This window comes from Sprattus sprattus, assembly GCF_963457725.1.
Source record: "Sprattus sprattus genome assembly, chromosome: 7".
NCBI classification, from domain to species: domain Eukaryota; kingdom Metazoa; phylum Chordata; class Actinopteri; order Clupeiformes; family Clupeidae; genus Sprattus; species Sprattus sprattus.
In genome coordinates, this window is record NC_137926.1 from 13,727,110 (window position 1) to 13,748,074 (window position 20,965).

At 40.6% G+C, this 20,965-nt stretch overlaps 2 protein-coding genes across 3 annotated transcripts; one reads left to right on the forward strand and one right to left on the reverse strand.

Moving 5' to 3' along the window:
- Window positions 1-6,185: 6,185 nt before the first annotated feature.
- Window positions 6,186-8,446, reverse strand: sinhcafl (SIN3-HDAC complex associated factor, like; the record flags this gene model as incomplete). The annotated part of the gene is made up of 6 exons (XM_080842065.1): window positions 8,392-8,446; window positions 7,262-7,419; window positions 7,073-7,172; window positions 6,860-6,974; window positions 6,516-6,663; window positions 6,186-6,396 (listed from the first exon to the last, which is right to left on the reverse strand). The coding sequence occupies exons 2-6, from the start codon at window positions 7,387-7,389 to the stop codon at window positions 6,186-6,188; spliced, it is 702 nt and encodes a 233-aa protein (XP_080698191.1). The 5' UTR covers window positions 7,390-7,419; window positions 8,392-8,446.
- A 1,143-nt stretch (window positions 8,447-9,589) lies between these two features.
- Window positions 9,590-20,185, forward strand: znf143b (zinc finger protein 143b). 2 transcript variants are annotated; one of them, XM_080841565.1, is made up of 16 exons: window positions 9,590-10,051; window positions 11,360-11,475; window positions 11,937-12,029; window positions 12,128-12,220; window positions 12,974-13,072; window positions 13,316-13,509; window positions 13,789-13,854; window positions 15,333-15,449; window positions 15,582-15,657; window positions 15,763-15,888; window positions 16,241-16,420; window positions 16,672-16,899; window positions 17,494-17,633; window positions 18,261-18,416; window positions 18,584-18,724; window positions 19,774-20,185. In XM_080841565.1, exons 2-16 carry the CDS (start codon window positions 11,364-11,366, stop codon window positions 19,855-19,857), a joined length of 1,905 nt encoding a protein of 634 aa, XP_080697691.1. In that variant the 5' UTR covers window positions 9,590-10,051; window positions 11,360-11,363; the 3' UTR covers window positions 19,858-20,185. The 2 variants fall into 2 exon arrangements, with proteins under 2 accessions (XP_080697691.1, XP_080697692.1); XM_080841566.1 differs by having other exon boundaries at window positions 12,992-13,072.
- Window positions 20,186-20,965: the final 780 nt, after the last annotated feature.

Here is a 20,965-nt window from a genome sequence, read left to right on the forward strand (position 1 = left end):
AGATTATAAGAATTTAATTAGATTTTTATGATCTTCTGAGGGGCCAATTCCCTGGCGTAAATAAGTCAACTACAAACACGTATCATATTTTCATGGAGGTTACTCCAGCAGATGTAAACCAGCAGATACTAATTGAAAAGAAATTCCTGCATTCAAATAATGTAGCCTATTATGAAAGTTTGGATGAAATGGTCATTTATTATCACATAAGCATTTAATTATCACTGCAAACAATTACGCTGCACTGAACTGTATGTAGGGCTGGGCGATATGGAAAAAAACATTTATCACGATATGGATTATTTTATATCACGATAGCGATATATATCACGATAATAATATAATAATGGAAAAAATGTAGCGGGAGCATTAATCCGCTACTAAAATGATGTGTATAGAGTGAGTGTAACTAAGATCTCACTCCCCTGTAATATTGACTAATATTAAATATAATGAAGAGATAAAAGCCATTCAGTATTAAATAAGACATGTACTAATATTAATTATTATAAATAGATACATTCAATGAACCTACTCTAAATATTTGCTTTAATAACTATTTTCATACCCATTCAATATCAGTGGCCTAATGCCCAATCACTCTCTCGTTCACGCTTGCTATAAATATACAATCCATAAACAACTTAACTAATGCAATAACAATATGGCAATACAATCCCGATGTATTTTACAGTTCTTTGTGTTCCGAATAGATGTATGAGTTCAGAGTTCAAAAGTCGATGGTCACAGCTCAGAATACGTACGATGACGTATTTGTCAATCCACAGAGTGCTGTGCCGCTCCGGCAAGCGGCTGTGCTGGCGGTGTGTGTGAGCGATACGAATGTTTGTATCATGCCGTTCAGTTCGGGAAGGAGCTCCTTGTTATGTATGTGTGTGTAATGTCAGGATAATAACTCAATAAAACTGGAACCCAGTACCTCGATGGTCCAGAGAGATGGGTCAAACTGAGTTGTCCGTGGATGGCAGGGCAAAGAGCGTCAATCAGAAGGTAGAGTAGACCCAGGGCTAGCTGCTAACCGTCTGTCCGTTACCAGGGAAACCAGCGACACACCGTTGAATCTCAACTAGCAGCGATAGCTAAACGTTGCTAGCAGCCACTGAAGCTGCCAGCTGACTGTATAATGAAAAAAAGTTTATCACGATAGAAACGATAGAGGAGAAAGGTCACGATAGACACGTTTCTATCGTCCTCACGATATATATCGTCATATCGCCCAGCCCTAACTGTATGTAAAGATAAAATAACTAAACCTGTAATTATTTCTTGTGAACGAATATCATTCACGTCTTACTAAACATAGACACTCGAAAGTGAACGAGGTTAATACGTCCTTTCTGTTTCCTCTTCTGAGCAGGTTACGTGAAAAAAAATCCAAAGACCCATTTCCGAAGACCCAGTCAAAATGAACGAAACATTTCGGTTCTCTCTAGCTTCCCATGCTGAGCCTATGCAGATCACGTGAAAAATGATCCAAATACTTGCATCCGACAGATGACCTAATCGTTCACCTCCCGACTGTGTGTCTTTGGATCAACGTTTCGTTCATCTGCCAGATATGGGTCTTTCGTTCAATGATTCGTTCTTTTGCCGGCTATGGGTCTTTCGTTCAATGTTTCGTTCTTTTGCAAACCGTGTCTTTGGGTCAATGATTCGTTCTTTCGCCAACCGTGTCTTTGGATCTATGATTCGTTCATCTGCCGGATATGGGTCTTTCGTTCAATGATTCGTTCTTTTGCCGGATATGGGTCTTTCGTTCAATGATTCGTTCTTTTGCAAACCGTGTCTTTGGATCAATGATTCGTTCATCTGCCGGATATGGGTCTTTGGATCCTTTTCCACGTGACCTGCATTCAACGAATAATTTCTGTTTTCCTTGGCTTAGCCAATGCAACAGTCCCGATGCGCGGTCATGAACGAGAAAAAGAACAAATCTTTTTTTGAGAGGACTCGTTACTCTCGAGTCGTTGTAAGGATTCGTTCAAAATGAACCGTTCACGAACGACACATCACTATTCTCCACATCACAAAAACAATCACGATACGCACCTTTTCCCTGAGTGGCACACCTGAGCTACTTGAGAAGCGAACTTGTGCTCTAGCACTATTTCCCAGGACAAGCATTTGCTTCTGTGTGAATGACACACTGTGTAATGACAAATTATACATGCAAGGCAAAAATGATTTAACATCCACCGCTTTATGCTGAGTCATGTTTGGGAGAGGGAAACAAAGAGAGGGCAACTTCACCTTTAGCGCCTTCAGTGTCCTGATGCCAAGGGATACCAGTGGCTGCTCATTTTCTGCAAAATACAAATCACGTTGACCGCGTCCTGTATATAACTGAAGATGTTGGTATGGTTGGTTTGTATTCAGTTAATCTACACTGGTTTGCTTTGCAAAGCTTACCCACAACTATGAAGGTGCAGTCTGTCTTTACTTGCCCAAGGGAGAGGTTCAGGTCAATGTGTCCTTGTGTTTGCTGGTTACAAACAAGTGTGCTATATCTGTCCACCTCTGTTTTCCTTGAAACAACCTTGTTCTTTAAGCTAGCTGGAGCAGACGTATAACATATCTATCCAAAGCACTGTCCCAACAAAAAGCATATTTGTAAATTACGCTGAATGATGACAACAATGGTACACCATGGTGGCAGATTATTTGTAAGGAAGATCTTACCCCATTTTCTCCACACTAACTGTAGCGATCAGGTTGACAGCACAGCCAGTATCGACCACCAACACTAACTCTCGACCACAGCACTGCAGAGGTTATGATGAAAACATACTTCAGGTTGTGTGAGAAAAGGACCAGAGAGGTACTTCAAGGTACGCTTTGACAAGGTTAAGGCTGAAGTAGCCTGACCTAGCTGAGATGCAGATGTTTTATATTTTCCTTAACATAAGCCGCCCTCACCTTCCCAACCACATATATGAGGTCATTATCCTCCTCTTCCCTCCCAGTGCGAAGAGTGTGACAGGGATTGTTTTGATGCTGCTTTACCCCATGGTTGTTGTTGATTTTGCCGTGTGACAAATTTACCTCCAGAAGACGTCTTTGGAGAATGTTGTGTGGTTGCTGTATTAAAAGAACATTTTGAACATAAAAGGGCGACTTGTTTGGTTGTAGCCTACTACTCATTATCATTCTCAGTTACTGGGGCAACAGAGATCAACACGGTTAGACAACTGATGAATGTTCTAGTCTGAGGTCTTTCGAAAATCCAGGTGATGACATCTCTTCTTACCACCTCTCTCTATTGCTGTCTGGCCTCCCTTCCTCCCAGAATATCTAGTCTAATCAGGTCTATAGGAAGCACTTAATTCTTTAATCAGGACTATTTCTGGGTGATTTGCCAGTTACATATGGCAACACCTCAACATTGCTGAAGCACTAAAGATGGGGATTCTCAAGGGGAAAAACGACACCCCAGGAAAGCGTCTGCTACTGTTGGTACCTAGGGTGCAACCGGGTCTCCTAGATCAAATAACGTACTTTCATGCAAGGCGAGACACATGCCGATAAAAATGAGTCCTGCTGAAAGACGGTTAGGTAAGCACAACTCAACATTTATTGAATTCATCTGGCGCGCTGCTGGGTTAGTTTACATGCCGCGGAATAATCAATCCCAACTATGCTGTAGAGCAGGCTATGTCGCAAAATAACTGAATTTACATTCATATGTAGGCCTACGCCTATGCGCATAGTATACATCTAATCTAATCTAATTAAGATAGGCTGTTTGGTCATCTAATCGTATTTAAAGTAGCCATTGTAGCCTAATAATAAGAATACCTTTATGACAAATATTCTGTAGCCTACTGGCAGACCTTACCCATTCTTTTGAGGTTCCCAATTTGTTTAGCCCGTCTAAGGGCAGCAGGTCGGCGGAGTCTTTGTGAAGAAACTGGATTGTCTGTTTAATCCGCCGTTGCTGACGAAGAGCGGCTGCTTCTCTGATCTCGGTTCAAATGTTGCTGCTGCACTCAGAAGTTCAAGGCTGTCTAGCTAGCTGTCTGAGGCCACGATGGGAATCTGATGCTGTAGTAGGCTATGTGAGCACACGATGACGACATCTGTTTGGATTCCCGCCCTCGTGAAAGCTGTGACACAAGACTTCATACATGCTAGTAAAATACTAACTTTGGCTAAGGTTAGAATATAGTTTTCATAAGTCAGACTCTATTAAACATAACCCTACATTTTTAGAAATATCACTCAAATCTCAAACTCATGGCAGTACTTGTCTTTTAAGTGACGAAGTCAAGGGCAGGGCACGCAAGTCTCCTGTTCATCTGGGTGGGCTCTATTTTTCCACCGTCATCAAGGAAATAGTATCTATGCATCTTATAATAGCATCATTGTTATAATAAATGACAAAAAGAAAACGAACTTAAAAAAAAGGGGATATTTTCCTTCAGTCACCAGAGGTTCCCACAAACCAGTAGACTAGGTATACCAATGTAGGTGGAATGATGGTTGGTGGTAAACATAGGTAGATGTAGTGTTATGACTCACTGAAAATGTTATATGTAGTGTACACTTCAAAGATAGATAATCACGCAGTAAGAAAACAAAGACGTGAGATGCAAATACTTCTGTTTATTAAAATACAAAGGTGTAGGTAAGGTATAAAAAATAGTATCTGCTTGGACATTGGTCATTTAAAGATCCACAAAAGTGCACTATAGGAAGAGGTAATGAACAGCATCAGGTATGTACAAAAAGGTTTGAAAATAAATAAAATAAATTACACGTGAGGATTCAACAACGGAGAACAAATTTGGTGTACTGAAAATGTGGTACTGGACCTACTAAACTAGGCTACTCTTTATGTAAGACCTGCAAATGTTTGATGGACACCTGATTCTGAACTTTTCAACTATGTAGGTGGGATGTGCATTAACACAAGCCATCATTTGTCATTTTATTTGTTCTGGAAAAACAATCCAAACGTCTTTACAAACACTGACGAGAGGACTTTTAGTGTTATGGTGAGTACATCTTTATTCTGGCGGAGCAATATCCAGCTCCTTGGGTCTCCAATGGACCACAGCTACATCTACATTTGCAGTAACTGTGACAAGACAACAGATTATTCACACATTCAACAGGTCTGCATAAATAACAAAGTCCTGAGGAATAGAGTGCAGAGGTCTAACTGTGGGTCTGAGTTGAAGGCAGTGTCATGAAGTCTTTGTTGAGCTTTACATGTTTTGTATTTAAACCATTTATACCTTGAGCTCACAAGGACCACCTGAGCTTCTACACACAAATGATAAATTAATGTCAGCAAATCATTATTCATATGTAAAAAAAAAAAATATTTAAGAGTTGGTGATGTCATTTGGTCAGTGATCTCATACATCATTTAAAAAGCATGATAAATAACATAAAAGAAGAAAAAAAAAGTCAAACTGAAACTCCAGAAGAACAGAAAACATCGTCAGTAGAGTCAAAATGCTGTCTTAAAAAAATAGCCCCTCACTACACAATCCTGCAATACCACATAGATCTTTTCACAACATGCCCTATAACGCATGGGTGGAGCATGATTGTATTTTTATTTCTACATGCTGCATATGCTTTTGACATCATATATATATATATATGATACAACCGCTTTTTTTTTGTTAAATTACCCACACTAAAGCGACGGTTTTCAAAACCTCACTGAGACCTGTCATTTTCCAATGTATAAAAATAAACAAATCCCTTGAAAGTATATCCCCTATAGCTGCGCAGGAAAATCAGGTTACAGTCTATAAATTTCATGAGGAAAATGTGCTTTGTTCTGTGCTTTAACACACACACACACAAAGACAAAATCTAAAGAAGACAACCAATTATCTGGCTTACATTAAGTACAGTATAAAGACTCTTTATAGTCCAAATGAAATAGATAATTCCCTTTTGTAGGTATATCAGGAAAACTATTCCTATAAATAGTTGCTAATGCCCAACTGTTTTTATGTTTTTTTTTTTTGTTTTCTTAAGAAAAATTATTAAATCAAAAAATATGACATTTATTACAAAAACAATACGACCAATACAACTGAAACTAAAGGCATTAAATTCAACAAAATAAAGTGTGCCTCACAAGAAGGTGAAGTCTTCCACTGGAGACAAAACTCGAGGCACAGAGGGAAACAACGCAAAGTTGATCACCGGGTCTCCGTCTGACCCTCCACAAGTGTAGAGGCTGGTACGTCTGCTACGTCCCCGACTGGCAAGAATGCCTCAGCGACACCATCCTCCAGCTCTGGTGCAAACGTTTTCTGCTGCTTGGAGCGGCAGCAGGGCTTGAAGAGGCGCGGGTCAATCATGACCTCACCAAAACGGCCCTTGTATACGATACCACAGCACACTTTCTGCCTGCAAGAGAGGAAGGAAAAACAAAAAACAACTGAAATTTCTCTGCTCCTAACAGACAACGAGCTAAGTCACTGGCCTCAAAAATGGAATAGAGACAGAAAGAGGTAGACTTCCATTACCTTTTCCAATATGAAAGGTCCAGAAAAGAGAACACCGAAGGAGTAGCGCGTCTGCGCTTGGACTCCACATCTGACCCGTCATCTGAGTGGTTGCTGTAACTCGGTGACTGAGACGGCGAGGTGCTGCATGTGCTGTGAGCATCAGAGTCTGAGGGGCAAACAAAAACAAACGTGATGAGGAACCCTGGATATTAACTGCTCCTGGACCACCTACATGTCTCCAAAATCTGTTACAAAGCCTGCTGCGTCACATTTCACAGACGTATATATATATATATATATATATATATATATATCTTTCCGCCCATTACACACAGTTTATTAGTAGCAGGTCAGTTACTCACTCTGTCTGCCAAGCTGATGAAGCCTGTTCAGTCTGGCTTTAGCTTTTCCCTCGGCACTCTTTATCTTCTTGGGCTTGGGTGGCTTGTATCCAGGTCCTGCTCTTGCATCCACAACCTGCAAATTAAAGACACACGTAAAGTAAATATAGTCTGTGTTGCAATTATGTTAGTGTTTGAATGTGATTTCAAGGTATAAAATGCATTCAAGCTTACATGCTTCCAGTTCTTCTTTGATCCATGAGGCAGCTTTTTCCATCTTTTTACCAACAGGACACAGGCATTGCAGATATCTCCCACACGGTCTTCAGATAATCTACCAAAAATAATCACGTTTTATAAATCCTTTAACAGGCCTTTACAGAATTAAATGTCAGTTTTCAAAGCTTTCGTTATTATTCTTACCCAAAGCAGAGTCGGAACGTCTCCTCATATCTGCTACTGTCAGTGAATCTTGAGCTGGATGACTTTGTTTTGCAAATGCAACAGCCCTCATTGCTGCGATATATCTTGGTCTTGTAAAACCCGAACATCTTAGAGGTCTTTTTGAATGATCACAAAAGCTGCAAGGAAGTAACGCATTTACCATCAGTCACACATAGGATCTGTACGTTAAAGGAGCAAGGACTACTTAGAAATAAAATTGTTTGACAGCTGATCAATCTGTCTGCTCTGATGAGAAATTGGCTGCCGCCGGATAAATCTTTGCTTTTGGGCTATAATCTTACACAATAGTACAGAGTTGACAGTTATCATACGTTATTAAGTGTAAATTACCCCGCCAACATGCTTATGGTTTTTCAAATCGTAAGAGTGAAATTATCGAAATAAATTGAAAATCATAATATAAATCTAAAAAGACAACCTCTCGACACTTTTTATGGCTACAGAAACTTAAGACATTAAAAAAAAAAAAACGCAGCTTACCACATTCAAATACAAGATTAGCTAAGGGAGCTAGCGCCCAAAGTTGACGTTTTCAACTGGGAAATGAAAACATGTAACTAACAGTGAAACAAGTAATAATACATTCGGAAATTAATAACGTAGCTGATTGTTTGGACTACAGAAATAGCGTAAAAACGTTAGCCGGCGAATAGCTAACTATGGAATTCGGTTTGGAATCCAGCCGTGAAGCGCGTCAACCTAAAGAGGCTGTCTTCAGATTGTCTGCTAACAAAAAAAGCGGGGAGATGCATTCCCAGTGTAAGGTTACAAGCGGTAGCAACTTTTCAAACAAAGACCTAACATGACAATTTAAAACGGTTATCAATGACTGACAAACACTGTAATGGATGTTGTCAAAACTTTCCTCCACATAACATAAAAAGTTAGCTTCTGCAAATGTATTACAACAACGGCGCCACGATCTCCACGTTCTTCCATTGTTGTGCACATTTGCCACCTTGCCGACATGCTTTCGGTTTTCAAACTAGCATGTTGTCCAACGACATACCTTCTGAACACTACAACACACGTTCTCTGACAATTTCTTCAAGCTCAGGTTGTGATAAAAAGATAAACACAAAACTTACCAAAGAAAGAACTTTTAATCGTCTCTATTTTCTTACGATGCACCGCGCATGCCTTACAACTACTACTGAATACAGCTGGAAATTATAATATCATTAACATAATAGTAGCGCTCACGTAGGTCAAGAACGCCATATATGGTATTCAAACGTTCATTCAGACATTAAAGTAACCAATGAGAACATTCGATGGCAGCATTTTAAAAATGGTGCATTTTGGGAAAGGAAGTGAAACCATTGTCCTTTCTTTGTAATTGGTGAAATTTATAACTACATTTCCCATGTATCATTGCGAAAAAACTGTTTCAAAACAGACTTTCATTGTTCCAGTGTGCTGCGAAATGGCGCGAATAGTAATAAGAACCAAGAAGTGTAAGCGCTCTGAATTAAATCAAGTGCCAGTTGTTACTGTTTTTTTTTCAGAAATATTTCTAGTTCCTATTGTACTTATCAAATGAAAAGTCTATCAAGCTTAACATATATGTTTTTTCAGTACGGAAAGTCCCTTTGTGTTTATACCTTGCCTAACATCGTGTGCGGTCTTAACTCCTCCCCAAATGGTTCCCCCCTCACTTCTGGATCCTCCACAACAAACCTGCTAGCGCACTTGAACTACATTCAAAAGATCACTGAGAACTGGGTCTGACACTGCTAAAGGAGTTTAAAATAATGCAATTAAATAAAGTTACACTATATAAGGACACCAAAAATGTCCAAACAGCTAGTGGTGCACATTTGACTTCCAGTCTATTTGGAGGCTACAGCTTTTTCAATGTCAAAACCAAAATCATGTGCCTACTTATGAATTCACATGTGCTTGACTCTACTGACAACTCAACAGCTTATCATAAAATCAATCTGACGAAAACTAAAACTCAGGCCTACATACAGACATAGCTGAAATCTAGAATGGGCGTGAATCACTACACCAGTCCTTTCCCAGTATGACAAAATAAAGTCAGTGAACCTTACAATTTTCTCCGCTGCGTGTGCACTATATTGCAAAATTGCGTCCTAAAATCAAATATTGTTGCCCTAGCCTACAGTATAGAAAATGGACAGTGAATACAGCGGACCCAGTTTAAAGAAGTTATGCAGCATTAAGCCTTCTTCAATTACGGTCCTCCATGAGATGGTTCTCTGAATACTGCATTGCCCATACGACCTAGCTCCACATTTCATGAACTGCCTCACAAAATGGCTGACCAGCACTTCCCAGAAGCATGGGCAACTTTTGTTGTTTGTCTTTCCAACTAAACATTGCCCTGCAGTTATACGACGACGATTTAATTACTGGATTGAGACTGTAATTCAGATGGGCATTCGAAACCATGAAGAATAACCAATTGGCCTTCCATAATGTTTAACTATAGTTTAAATCGTCGGACAGAACAGCTCGAAGACCAGAATGGCGCCTGAGCGGTGCCCCTGAATCAGAATGACTGGGTTCCTCTTTGAATTGACATACCAATGGACAAATCACAACACACCACAGATGTGGCAAGGGCTCGTGAAGCCAATCAAATATCGACTTTGAAGAACTAGAACTCGTGTTGTGAAGGGAGGACATTTTCATACATGTTCCAGGGTACAAATCAACAGCGAACGTTTCCTGCCCTGATGCATGGTGGTCGAACGAAGGGATTGTTGGAAAATTTCGGAGGTTAGTATATAAATGTGTTTTTACCCAGTGTGCCTTATTTCCTCAGCCATCTCCTAGCAAGAAATCTCACTGTGGGAAATGACATTGGACACTTTAAGGGACTGTTTACAAATAAAACTAAGCTTAAATGATGCGATGTTAAATGTTTTATTTATTATTGGCTATTGGACGCACCGTTCATGTTGCTTGCAACATATAACAACGTTGCGTTGTGCGTTGTTCTACTTCAATATCGTTGAATTCATGTTAGCTCATGATAGCCCATGTAATATTGCATTTTCACATGTACCTACTGCAGAGTTTTCAATCTGTGCGAAATGATCTGAGTCAGTGGTATCGTTTGCAGCGATGTCAAGTTTTTAGCCTAAATAAGCTGTTGCCAATTTCCGCGTAAAAGCCACGCTCAAGGCTTGTGTTTCGAGGCTAACGAGTTGGCTAGCTGCTAACTTTGCGCCAATTGTACCACATTTGGCAGTTAGCCTGTCAAGCTAAGGAGCTCTCTGGGAAAGTAAGATTACATAAAGCTAGGCATTGCTTATTTGCTTCTGTAACAAAAGCGCTCGTCTTGTCATTACATATGATGTACCTGAAGCCAAAGACTTTGAAGCGTCTTTACGTTAGTTAGCGTTATTCTGTAGTATGTTAATGAATAAACTGGAAACTGGCGAGGTTTGTAGCTGGCTATTATAAAGCTAGGTTATGTGTTAATCGTGCTGTCAGTAATGCCAACTTCCCAGTCAATAGGAAATGTGTAAGATATGATACGATTTTATGACAGCAGGCAAATAAAACCCGCACACATTCAAGTGCATGAATTACTTGATTTAATTTGATTTTCCTCTCTTAGTGAGAGTTAAATGCACCGTCATGATTACTGTTACACCAGGGCCCATTGATATAACCATTCACGAGATGATGGATACAAATATCTGGTTCTTTAAGCATTCTTTGTCGCAGTCAGACCTTAGACTAAGTGTGTGTTCTCTTTATAGCCTAGGTCATATTGATATTCAACCTAGTGAAAGTCCTGATCAATCAACATTTAAGACATTTACTATATATAAATCAAGAGTTTGTGATATGCTATGGTTCAAAGAATAATCTGAAACCCATTTAGAAGTTGTCACTTTTTTGCAAATTAAAGTAAGCAATTCACGTTTGCCAGTTTTAAGATGCTGCAAAGAAATGTCTCAAGACAGTCATTTAACTAGCAGTCTAAATTATGTTTTCTATATTCCAAATTGTAATTTTTTCACTGTAGCTCTGAAAAACACTTTGGTGTATATTTACTTTATGTATTTGTGACAGACAGATGATGCTCTTGGCCCAAGTGAACAGGGATTCTCAGGCCATGGAGTTCCAAACTGTAGATGGGGATTCCCAGCAGGTGACCCTCTGTCTAACAGAGGCCGTCACAGTGGCAGGTAAGGCCTTGAAGACTACGACAACCTGTTAATGCCAATAGTAACCTTTTAAATTGTAAGTTCACCCCCAGCTCTAAGCCTAACTCCCAACTGCATCATTTTGAAAATAATGCAGAGAACGGGCTAAGGAAGGGCTGAGCGTTTACTAGACTGAGAGTCTATGAATAACATGACGTAAAGAAGTCCCAAACGGTTGACTATACATCAGCACCAGTCTTGCAAGGTTAAGGATGATAATAAACAGAAGATGGTGTGTTGAGTCATTTTCTACCTATAAAATGCAGATTTTTTATAAAAGTTGGAATTTTGTCAACATTAACTCCAGTATTGAAGTGTCTAACATAACATAAAGTGACAGAAAAAGACTATACAGTTGTGGTAGTGCATTGTGGTGCGTAATTTTCTTTGGTTGAGGGGCACTTTGTGGAGTCGGCATAAAAACATGCCATCCTGTGTTACAGATGGGGATCACATTGAGAACATGGACACAGTAAGCCTGCAAGCAGTGACTCTGGTTGATGGGTCCACAGCGTACATACAGCACAACCCGAAAGGTAGGTACTCGATTGTGATGTATAGTATACAACACCGCATGGATTTGTTTTGTTGCCATGGGCGCAGGCTGAGTACCATCTCTCTCTTTCTCACTTAGTTCTCTCGGACTCCAAGTTTATGGAAGGGCAAGTGATTCAGCTTGAGGATGGCTCAGCTGCGTATGTTCATCACTTATCCATGCCTAAATCAGGTACCGGTGGCCTTTATGCTTGTTTTGCCTGTATAAACTCTGTGCTCTCTGACTGTGAGAAAGTTGGCAATGTCATGTACATGTGAGGAGAGAAACACTTGTTTGTCAACATATAGGTAGATATTGGTTTTGTATTTTGTGCCATCTGAGAGATCTTGATTGGTCCTTTTTTCTCAGGTAAAAAAGTACACTGAAGTATACTTAATTTAAGTAAACTGAGTTTACTTCCATTCACTCATGATTTAATGTACTAAAAGTACTAATCATGTACATGTAGTAGACTCATGAAAAATATTCTTAAATACAACGAAGTGCACTGGACTACTAGTTATCAAGATTCACTTAAATATACTTAAGTACATCTTTTAACTAATTATAGAATAAATGGTGGGTCTGCAACTAGCAACAAGTATATTTAAATACATCTTTGGTGATATAAAGTCGATGTTAGATTGAACTAATTATACTTCATCAATGCATTAAGCCCAATGTCAGTATGTTGAAAAAAGTACCATTTAAGTACTGATACCTTTTAGTTTACTTTTTAAAACATACAACAAAGCATCTTCAATGCATTAGATTCAAAGGATACTTACGGTATTTACACAATAAACTGTTTGCACTTGTAAATAGTAGATTTTGTGCCCTTGTATAGTCCATAAAATATAATAATCCTGATGAAAAGAATCATAGGTGTTGGACTGTTCTGTGTGTGTGTTTCTTTTTAATGAGTGACTCAAATTGTTTTAAAAGAATGCTATACATTTGAAGGTGGAGAGGGCTTGCGATTAGAGGATGGTCAGGCGGTACAGCTTGAGGATGGCACAACAGCCTACATCCATACACCCAAAGGTAAACATGTGTTATGTGCGGTCAGAATACTCTGATATTTGCCTCAACTCCATTATTTCCCTTTGTTTTGATCTCTTTAGTCACATATTCATGAATTAGTACTTATGACTACTTAGAAAAATTATAGTTGTACACATTAAAAGATGTGTGCCTTTTGACTGTACACCTTCTTTGTAAAAATTATTCACTTTAAAAAAAAAAAAAACTATTGGACCAATGTTGTACTTGTTCGTGTGTATTTAGAGACGTATGAGCAGAGCGGGTTGCAGGCAGTCCAACTGGAGGACGGTACCACGGCCTATATTCAGCACACTGTACACATGCCTCAGTCCAACACCATCCTGGCCATCCAAGCTGATGGCACTGTGGCAGACTTGCAGGCAGAGGGCGCTATCAATTCTGAGACCATCAGCGTTCTGGAACAGTATTCTGCCAAGGTGCCTTCTATAGGGTCCCCTCCATATTCCTCATAGGGTACATAGCGTGGTGGAGAGATACATTGTGTCGGGTGTTTTTTTTTGTTGTCAACATGGTAGTTATTGGCAACATGGTAGTCATTGGCAACATGGTAGAAGCATGCTTGTACAGATACCAACAGTGGGATAGTGTTTGCACCTCCCCTTTTCACATTGTAATTTGTAGTGGTGGTTAAATATCCTGTACGTCTCAGTCTGTATTCAAACTGTGTTTTGTGTGTTTGTTTATCTATATTACAGGTAGAGAGCTCCGACTGTGGCACAGGGCTGCTGGGTAGAGATGAGGATAATGGAGTACACATGCAGGTATTGTACCCCTTACCTTTTGGTTCTTACTCATACCCCCAATTCCCTATTCAGCTTTGGTGTTGCTACTGCTATTTTCCATCAAAGTATAACAATCATGATATACAGCTACATTTAGAGTTATTTATTCTGATCATCTTTTTCATTTTCAATTATTCTTTAATTTTTAATAATTCATATAGCGACAGTAACAACTGAAATTGTCGAGGGTACGAGGTACAACACAGAAAGTATATTATCCTTGAGGAGGGCAGTACTGGGGCTCCCTGCTGAAAGCATGCTGTCAAGCACATGGCTTTAAAGGTGTGCAGGAGAGTAACTGATGACAGCCCGAGCCCTGGTAGCCTGTGTACGATGAGTTTTCTCCAGTTATGAAGTGGGGCTGGGACCGCAATCCCCTGGTTTTGAGAGAGGGTCATGTAAGGCGAGGGATGGCTCCATAGGTGGAGGGTGCAACAGCCTCGACTCCTCTGCTCTGTTGTGATCCTGGAACTGTGTATTAACAGGCACGAGGTGCAATAAGGCGAGGTGCAATAAGACGAGGTGCAATAAGGCAGCTTATTCCGTCACAAAATCGGGAAACGCTGGCAGACGAAGGACGAATCCGGCGGACTAGGTGGGTCACTGGGCTGGAGGGAGGGTGTGCCACTCCACAACCAGCTTCTGAGCTGCATGGCCGAGAGAGCAAAAAAGGAATTAACTCTCTCAGTGTCCTGTCAGTAGCTGGAGACGCACACTGGGCTCCCGATAATCAGTCCGGTTCCTTGACCGACAGGCCATGATTTGTCTATACCTAGGTGAAAAATATCCTTGTTTTTGCCTGCCACAAGCATCACATGTTGCTGAGACTGGAGATTTGAAGGCGCTGGCTCTAATTCTCACTGCTGCTGGATTCAAAAAAGCTGGGGTTGTTCTCAATGGCTTGATTGTGCCAACCAACTTTGTGTGTGGACAGTTCCCAGAAAAACAAGGCAGGCGTTGTGGCTGTCTTTCCCATGGAGAGAAAAAAACACAACCCTGAGGGCCGGTTCTAACACCTGGTTGAGTTGTGGTCAATAAGGGCAGCTAGCTCATGCTAGACAACCGTTGGCTTAGCTAAACAGTTGCTAGTTGAAGACATGCCACACTGCCACACTTAAAAGCCTTTGCAAAAACAGTGCCATGCAGAAAAAGGATGTTGGCAAACAGTAAGCAGGCGGTGCACAGCGAGTTGAAAAGAGCTGAGGAGACGTTGGTGATCTGGCCTCCCTACATCACCACGCATTATCTGCCCTTTAGGCATGAATAGAGGTGTCTTGAGCCAGACACGCAAGGCGGTGATACCCCATACAGCTGTGTTGCACCAAGAGACTGAAAGAGAACATGCAGATATTTGGATGCTAAGACTTTTGTCAGTGCACTCTCTTTACCATATTTAGGCGTATTGACTTGTTCAACTGCTCTGAGCTTAATGTTAATGGTCACCTGCTGTTTCTTAGATCGTGCTGCAGGGCCAGGATGGAAGAGCCACCAGGGTGCAGCATGTTGGTGAGAAGACGTTCCGCTGTGACCACGATGGCTGTGGCAAACTCTACACCACAGCACACCACCTCAAGGTGAGAGTCCCAGCAAAGCCCATCTTAGTGTTCTTATTTGGAGATGGGCACTCTTGACACAAGAATTCATCTGTCTGAAAACGTTATGCTGCTTTTATTTCATGTTGAGAACTGTGTGTGTGTGTGTCACAGGTACATGAACGATCACACACTGGGGATAAACCGTATTTGTGCGAACATATGGGATGTGGGAAGAAATTTGCAACAGGTAAGCTGGATGTCTTGATGTTTGTTTTTTTTAGTAAGCATTGTGTCCAATTTCCTAGGTGACATTGTTTGTGTGTCACATCTGCTTACTGTGTCGTGTTTCTAGGGTATGGACTCAAAAGCCACATCAGAACGCACACAGGCGAAAAGCCATACCGCTGCCAGGAGACCAACTGTCATAAGTCCTTCAAAACGTCAGGAGACCTGCAAAAGCACACACGGACGCATACAGGTACCACGTCACATAATTCCCTTGTCACTCGGTAGCCTATCAGTGACAACTGTTCAGACAAGTGCCAGAACATGTTAAGGCGTATTTATTTGTATTCAAGCTTGTTTACTCCCTGTGTGGAGTTCTGTTTAAAAATAATGCAGTGGGAATAACAATAGTCGCAATGAAAATGTGAGATATGAAGACCTAAACCAATCTTTGTATGCAAAATCACACAAGTTGATGAAAAAAAGGGTAAAACGTCCAACCATCGTATAGTGTCTTTCTTCCGTATTTTTTAAGTGATCTTGATGTGTTTAGAGTGCAGGCAAATTAAGTCATGCTGACTAAAAGTGTCATCCTGCTTTCATAGGGGAGAAGCCGTTCAAATGCCCGTTCGAAGGCTGCGGCCGCTCTTTCACCACTTCCAACATTCGCAAGGTGCACATCCGCACACACACGGGGGAGAGGCCTTACTACTGCTCAGAGCCCAGCTGCGGAAGGGCCTTCGCCAGTGCCACAAACTACAAAAATCACATGAGGATCCACACAGGTATGCACTTTTTCTTTTTGACCACTTGTATATTGCAAACATTAGTGGACACAATAGGCTGTCAAGTCTATAAAAAGTAGTTTGGTAAAATGTCGAGACTGCTGGAGCTGCTCAGTTTTTAACAGAAAATGAGCACTCTACTAACTTGAATTGTTTGAGTCTTTGGGAAGCTTTTAGATTCTTGAGCATCTTTTCATCCCTAAATTATTGAACTAAGCATGGACTTATATTTTTCTCTTGCGTCGGCACAGGAGAGAAGCCATATGTATGCACAGTGCCTGGTTGTGATAAGCGCTTCACCGAGTACTCCAGCCTGTACAAACACCATGTAGTCCACACTCCATGCAAACCCTACAACTGCAACCACTGTGGGAAGACCTACAAGCAGATCTCCACACTGGCTATGCACAAACGCACCGCACACAACGACACAGAGCCCATCGAGGAGGAGCAGGAGGCCTACTTCGAGCAACCCACAGGTTTGACACGCAGAAAAATTATATCTCTTTGGTTGTAATGTTAACTCTGTCATGTAGCCAGTGATACTACCCCAGAGGCAGGTTGGCGTTAACCAAAACAGTACCTAGATGCTAGACAGGATGGACAGGACCCTGATGCGGAGTGGTTATTATATGGTTATTTGCCAAAACAGTAACAGACATACCTCCAAATCACCTCTTTATGTGATTTTTTTGCTGTTTCGTGGCTTCTGCTGAGAAAAAATATAGTTCCTAACGCAAATAGAACTTTAAAGGTTAAGGTGTTGCGTAGCAATGTATTACTTGCTGACTTCAAGTTACACTGGATTTCCGTTGCGAAACGTGAACGGACTTCTTGCAGAATGATATGAAAGATGCGAATTAGAAAGTCAAAACCAGTTGCCAATGGTCATTACATTTTTTGCAGCGATCAGTATAAAAAAAAATTACTTGGGATAGCCCAATCAATTCAGTGGAACATTTTGCAACATTCTTAGGAGCTGTATTTAATACAAATGATCTTAGGCCCATGATTTAAATTCCATTTCTCTGCCTACAAGTCAACTGACACTTTTTTGGTTTTGCTGTGTTTAGAAGCCATGGATGACCCCAGCATCACCTTCACACCCACAGTGGTAGAGGACGACTCCGGATCTGAGCAGGTTATAACGGGAACAGCTGAGATCATAGACCAGCATCATGTGGCCCTCATCACGCATGATGGGACGCAACAGGTGAGGAATCCTTCACTCCACCTTATGACTCATTGTAATTCACATTCCCAAACAAACAATCTCACAGGCACAACACAGCTGCACAGCGATAGAGATCACAACACCTCCCCCTAGTATGACACATACCATGATGAACAGTACATTAGGTGACTATGACTCATTGTAATCACAGTCAGCTTTATTGGCCAAGTACATTGACACATACAGGGAATTGGCTCCAGCCATGTGTGGCTCACAAGCAAGGACCATTTATGGATTATACACAGACATGTTATATACTATGAAGATAATTTAAATAATGCACATAAAATTATGTGTAATAATGTGTGCATTATGTGTGGTAACAATGGGATGAAATGTATTGCATTAAGACAGTTGTAAAGTGTACTACTCAAGAACTTTGATAGTAATGCATACTAGGCTTGCATTACTCTTGAGGAATCTTACTTATAAGCTTGGCTTTGCTGTTACCAACTGGGGCTTTGCTAAACCCTTTGTGTAGATTTGTGTAACTTTTTTGTATTTGTGTATGTGCTTTATCAAGGTTGTGAATGAATATTATTACGTATAATTTGACTGTCAGATAGTAACGTGTAGTTTTGTGTTTTGTTTTCTTTGCTTTCTTAGGTCAGTCTTTCTCAGGCCGACATGCAAGCCATGGGCGGCACAATAACCATGGTAACACAAGAGGGGACGACCATAACCATCCCGGCTCATGAGGCAATGCTGTCTGGAGGGACACATTCTGTTACCATGGTGTCAGCAGATGGCACTGAGGGACAGGTATGGGATGCTGGAGCTCAAGTGTCAACCTTTTAACATGAAATATATTACTGTTTGGGGGGATTGCACTGGCATATTAAGCATGCCCAGAAGCATAGATCCACACAAATGTGGTAATTGTTGTATTGTCAATGTTTAATCACAGTCCTTCTCTGTGTGTGGTGCAGGTGGCCATAGTCTCTCAGGACCTGTCTGCGTTCCAGACGGAGGAAGGGGTGTTGATGCAGGAGCAGGAGCATCAGGTGGGGGGCAACGCACACCCTGTGACGCTGCTGGCCACCTCCAATGGCACACACATCGCTGTGCAGGTACAGCACCCTGAGTCTGCTCTGTAAACAGTTGATAATAGCTGATGGTATTCATGGGCTGGGAGTTTGGAGGCACAGGATATCTGTGGTAATGTGAAATTCAGGCTGCATGGTATATCAAGAATTTTTTTTCTTTTTTTTTTAACCAATGATATTTTTTTCTGATTTACATAAGCACTCTAAACCATATAAAAGACCCAATCTGTCCAAAATGCATTTTTAAATGTGTTATATTAAAATGTATTGTTATTATCTTTTATCTAATATGTCACTCTAGATATTCTGCTTGTCAGCTTCTAACATCAACGTGGGGTGTACGCCATTGTTATATTGCCATTGTTTAAAGGGCAGATCTTAATCATCCTTGTTAGCTGTTTGTTTAACATACACAGAAAGGCAGCAGACATCAGCTTTTACAATACATTTATTTGGTTACATAAGGGTGAGGCTTTCACGGTTTGTTATTTATTTGTTTTTACCTTTTTTATCTTAACAACTACATATAGCCAGCTCAACACCAATTAAACCAGTAAATAACTGGCAAGAAATACTAACATCAAATATTGCACCAGTAGCTATACTGGGGGTACAGCGGGGGCATAGCTCTGTTTGTGTCCTTTGGTAATTTGCTGTTAGTGTAAATTAAAGTGCTAGATTGGTTAAGAGGAAAATGATCACCTGGTGTTGTCTACTTCATGTGATCCACCTCATGTGACCTGAGTGTTGTGCTAAATGAGAACAAGCCCCAGACTGTTCTTCCTTTGATTAATGACTGTAAATCCACTCAGAACCTCACTAGCTGATTAGGTCACAGCAAACACCTTGTCAGCAAAACAAAGGAGCACATCAGGGGTCTCTCCACAAAGGCCTGGCTTATATTAGGTTTTTTACAAGCCATTAAATCAAGTCATATGGAGGTCTTATCCATTGTTTTTTCTCTCTAATCATTAGTTAAACTAGTAATGAAGGCCAGAGGCAATGCCATTTTAGAGGTTTTTTTTAAATTTTAAGTCTGATGTTTTTTTCTCTCTTCTTTTTGTATTAAACAGCTTAGTGATCAGCCCTCACTGGAAGAAGCCATACGAATTGCATCAAGAATACAGCAAGGGGAGACGCCTGGACTTGATGATTAAGACATCCAGAGACATGCCATTAGAGACGATGAACTGGAGTCTGGGATGACCTAATTAAAAATCATTAGCCCCAGAACCATGATTATAATAATGATCATATTTGAAGATTAAGATATTTTTGTGTGAGCAGTGTACATATGTTTTAAAACTGGAGTTTTCTGCTGTACAGATTTATTCAATACTGCTGTTGAATGTATGGACTTTGGTCAACTAATTAAAAAAAATCTACTTTGTCCTGTAGTAGATATACCCTTCAATTTTTTTCAGACTTTAAAACATTTTAATTTACGTGTCTAATAAATTTGGATTTCTATCCCATTTATTTTTACACTTTACTTTGAAGACATTATTTTTCCAGAAATTCTAAAGCGCCGCAAAAGAGTAGAGCTCCGAAACTCGAATCCCAGAAGAGCAGGCCCTGCAGTTCGTCAACTATTTCAGGTCTAGCGATCGATTCTAGGCTGCAATTACCAAATGTGTTGTTTCTCCCGAAGTTTTACATATCAAAGTAAATGCGAGGTCGAAATCTCCTCCCCTTTCTCCCCATCATCAACATATAAACTGATTTACAAGCTGCGAAATGTCATTATCTCTTAATGAGTCTGCATGGCATCGTTGTGCTAGGGCAACAACTTGCCATATAGCTATTTGTATTATTTAAACTAAGTTTCCAATCTAGTGTTTAGTTTCAACAAGAACGAGCAAAAGTTTACCTGTCTTCTACATGTTGAAGTAGTTCGCGCCAAATTGACGTAGGATTCTGAGGACGGAAATAGGACGTTTGCGATTTAACACCGCCCGTCTTTCAAACTCCCAAGTCGAGCTCTCATTGGTCGAACGCTTGATCATTTGACCAACGGTCGCGGGAAGGTACAGGACCATGCTTGGAAGAGAAGGAGGAGTGGTTTTTCATTCAAAGTAATTTCGTAAACATTACACCGTCTTCGTCAAAAAAAATCTTGACGTTTTCTCAACGTTTAAGACGTGTTTTGACGTGTTTATGTTATCGGCTGTCTTTTTGGCAGCAGATTTCACTTTTTCTCATACCACGGTCTTTAAGGTGAACTACACCGTAGCCATTTGCTGGGGTTGTCGTTGGCCAACACTT

What these genes read in the sequence shown, in the direction of transcription:
- znf143b (XM_080841565.1), top strand. Translation starts at nt 11,364, where the DNA reads ATGATGCTCTTGGCCCAAGTGAACAGGGATTCTCAGGCCATGGAGTTC. An exon ending in CATACAGCACAACCCGAAAG is followed by an intron (nt 12,030 to 12,127) that starts GTAGGTACTCGA and finishes TTTCTCACTTAG; the next exon opens with TTCTCTCGGACTCCAAGTTT. An exon ending in CCACAGCACACCACCTCAAG is followed by an intron (nt 15,450 to 15,581) that starts GTGAGAGTCCCA and finishes TGTGTGTCACAG; the next exon opens with GTACATGAACGATCACACAC.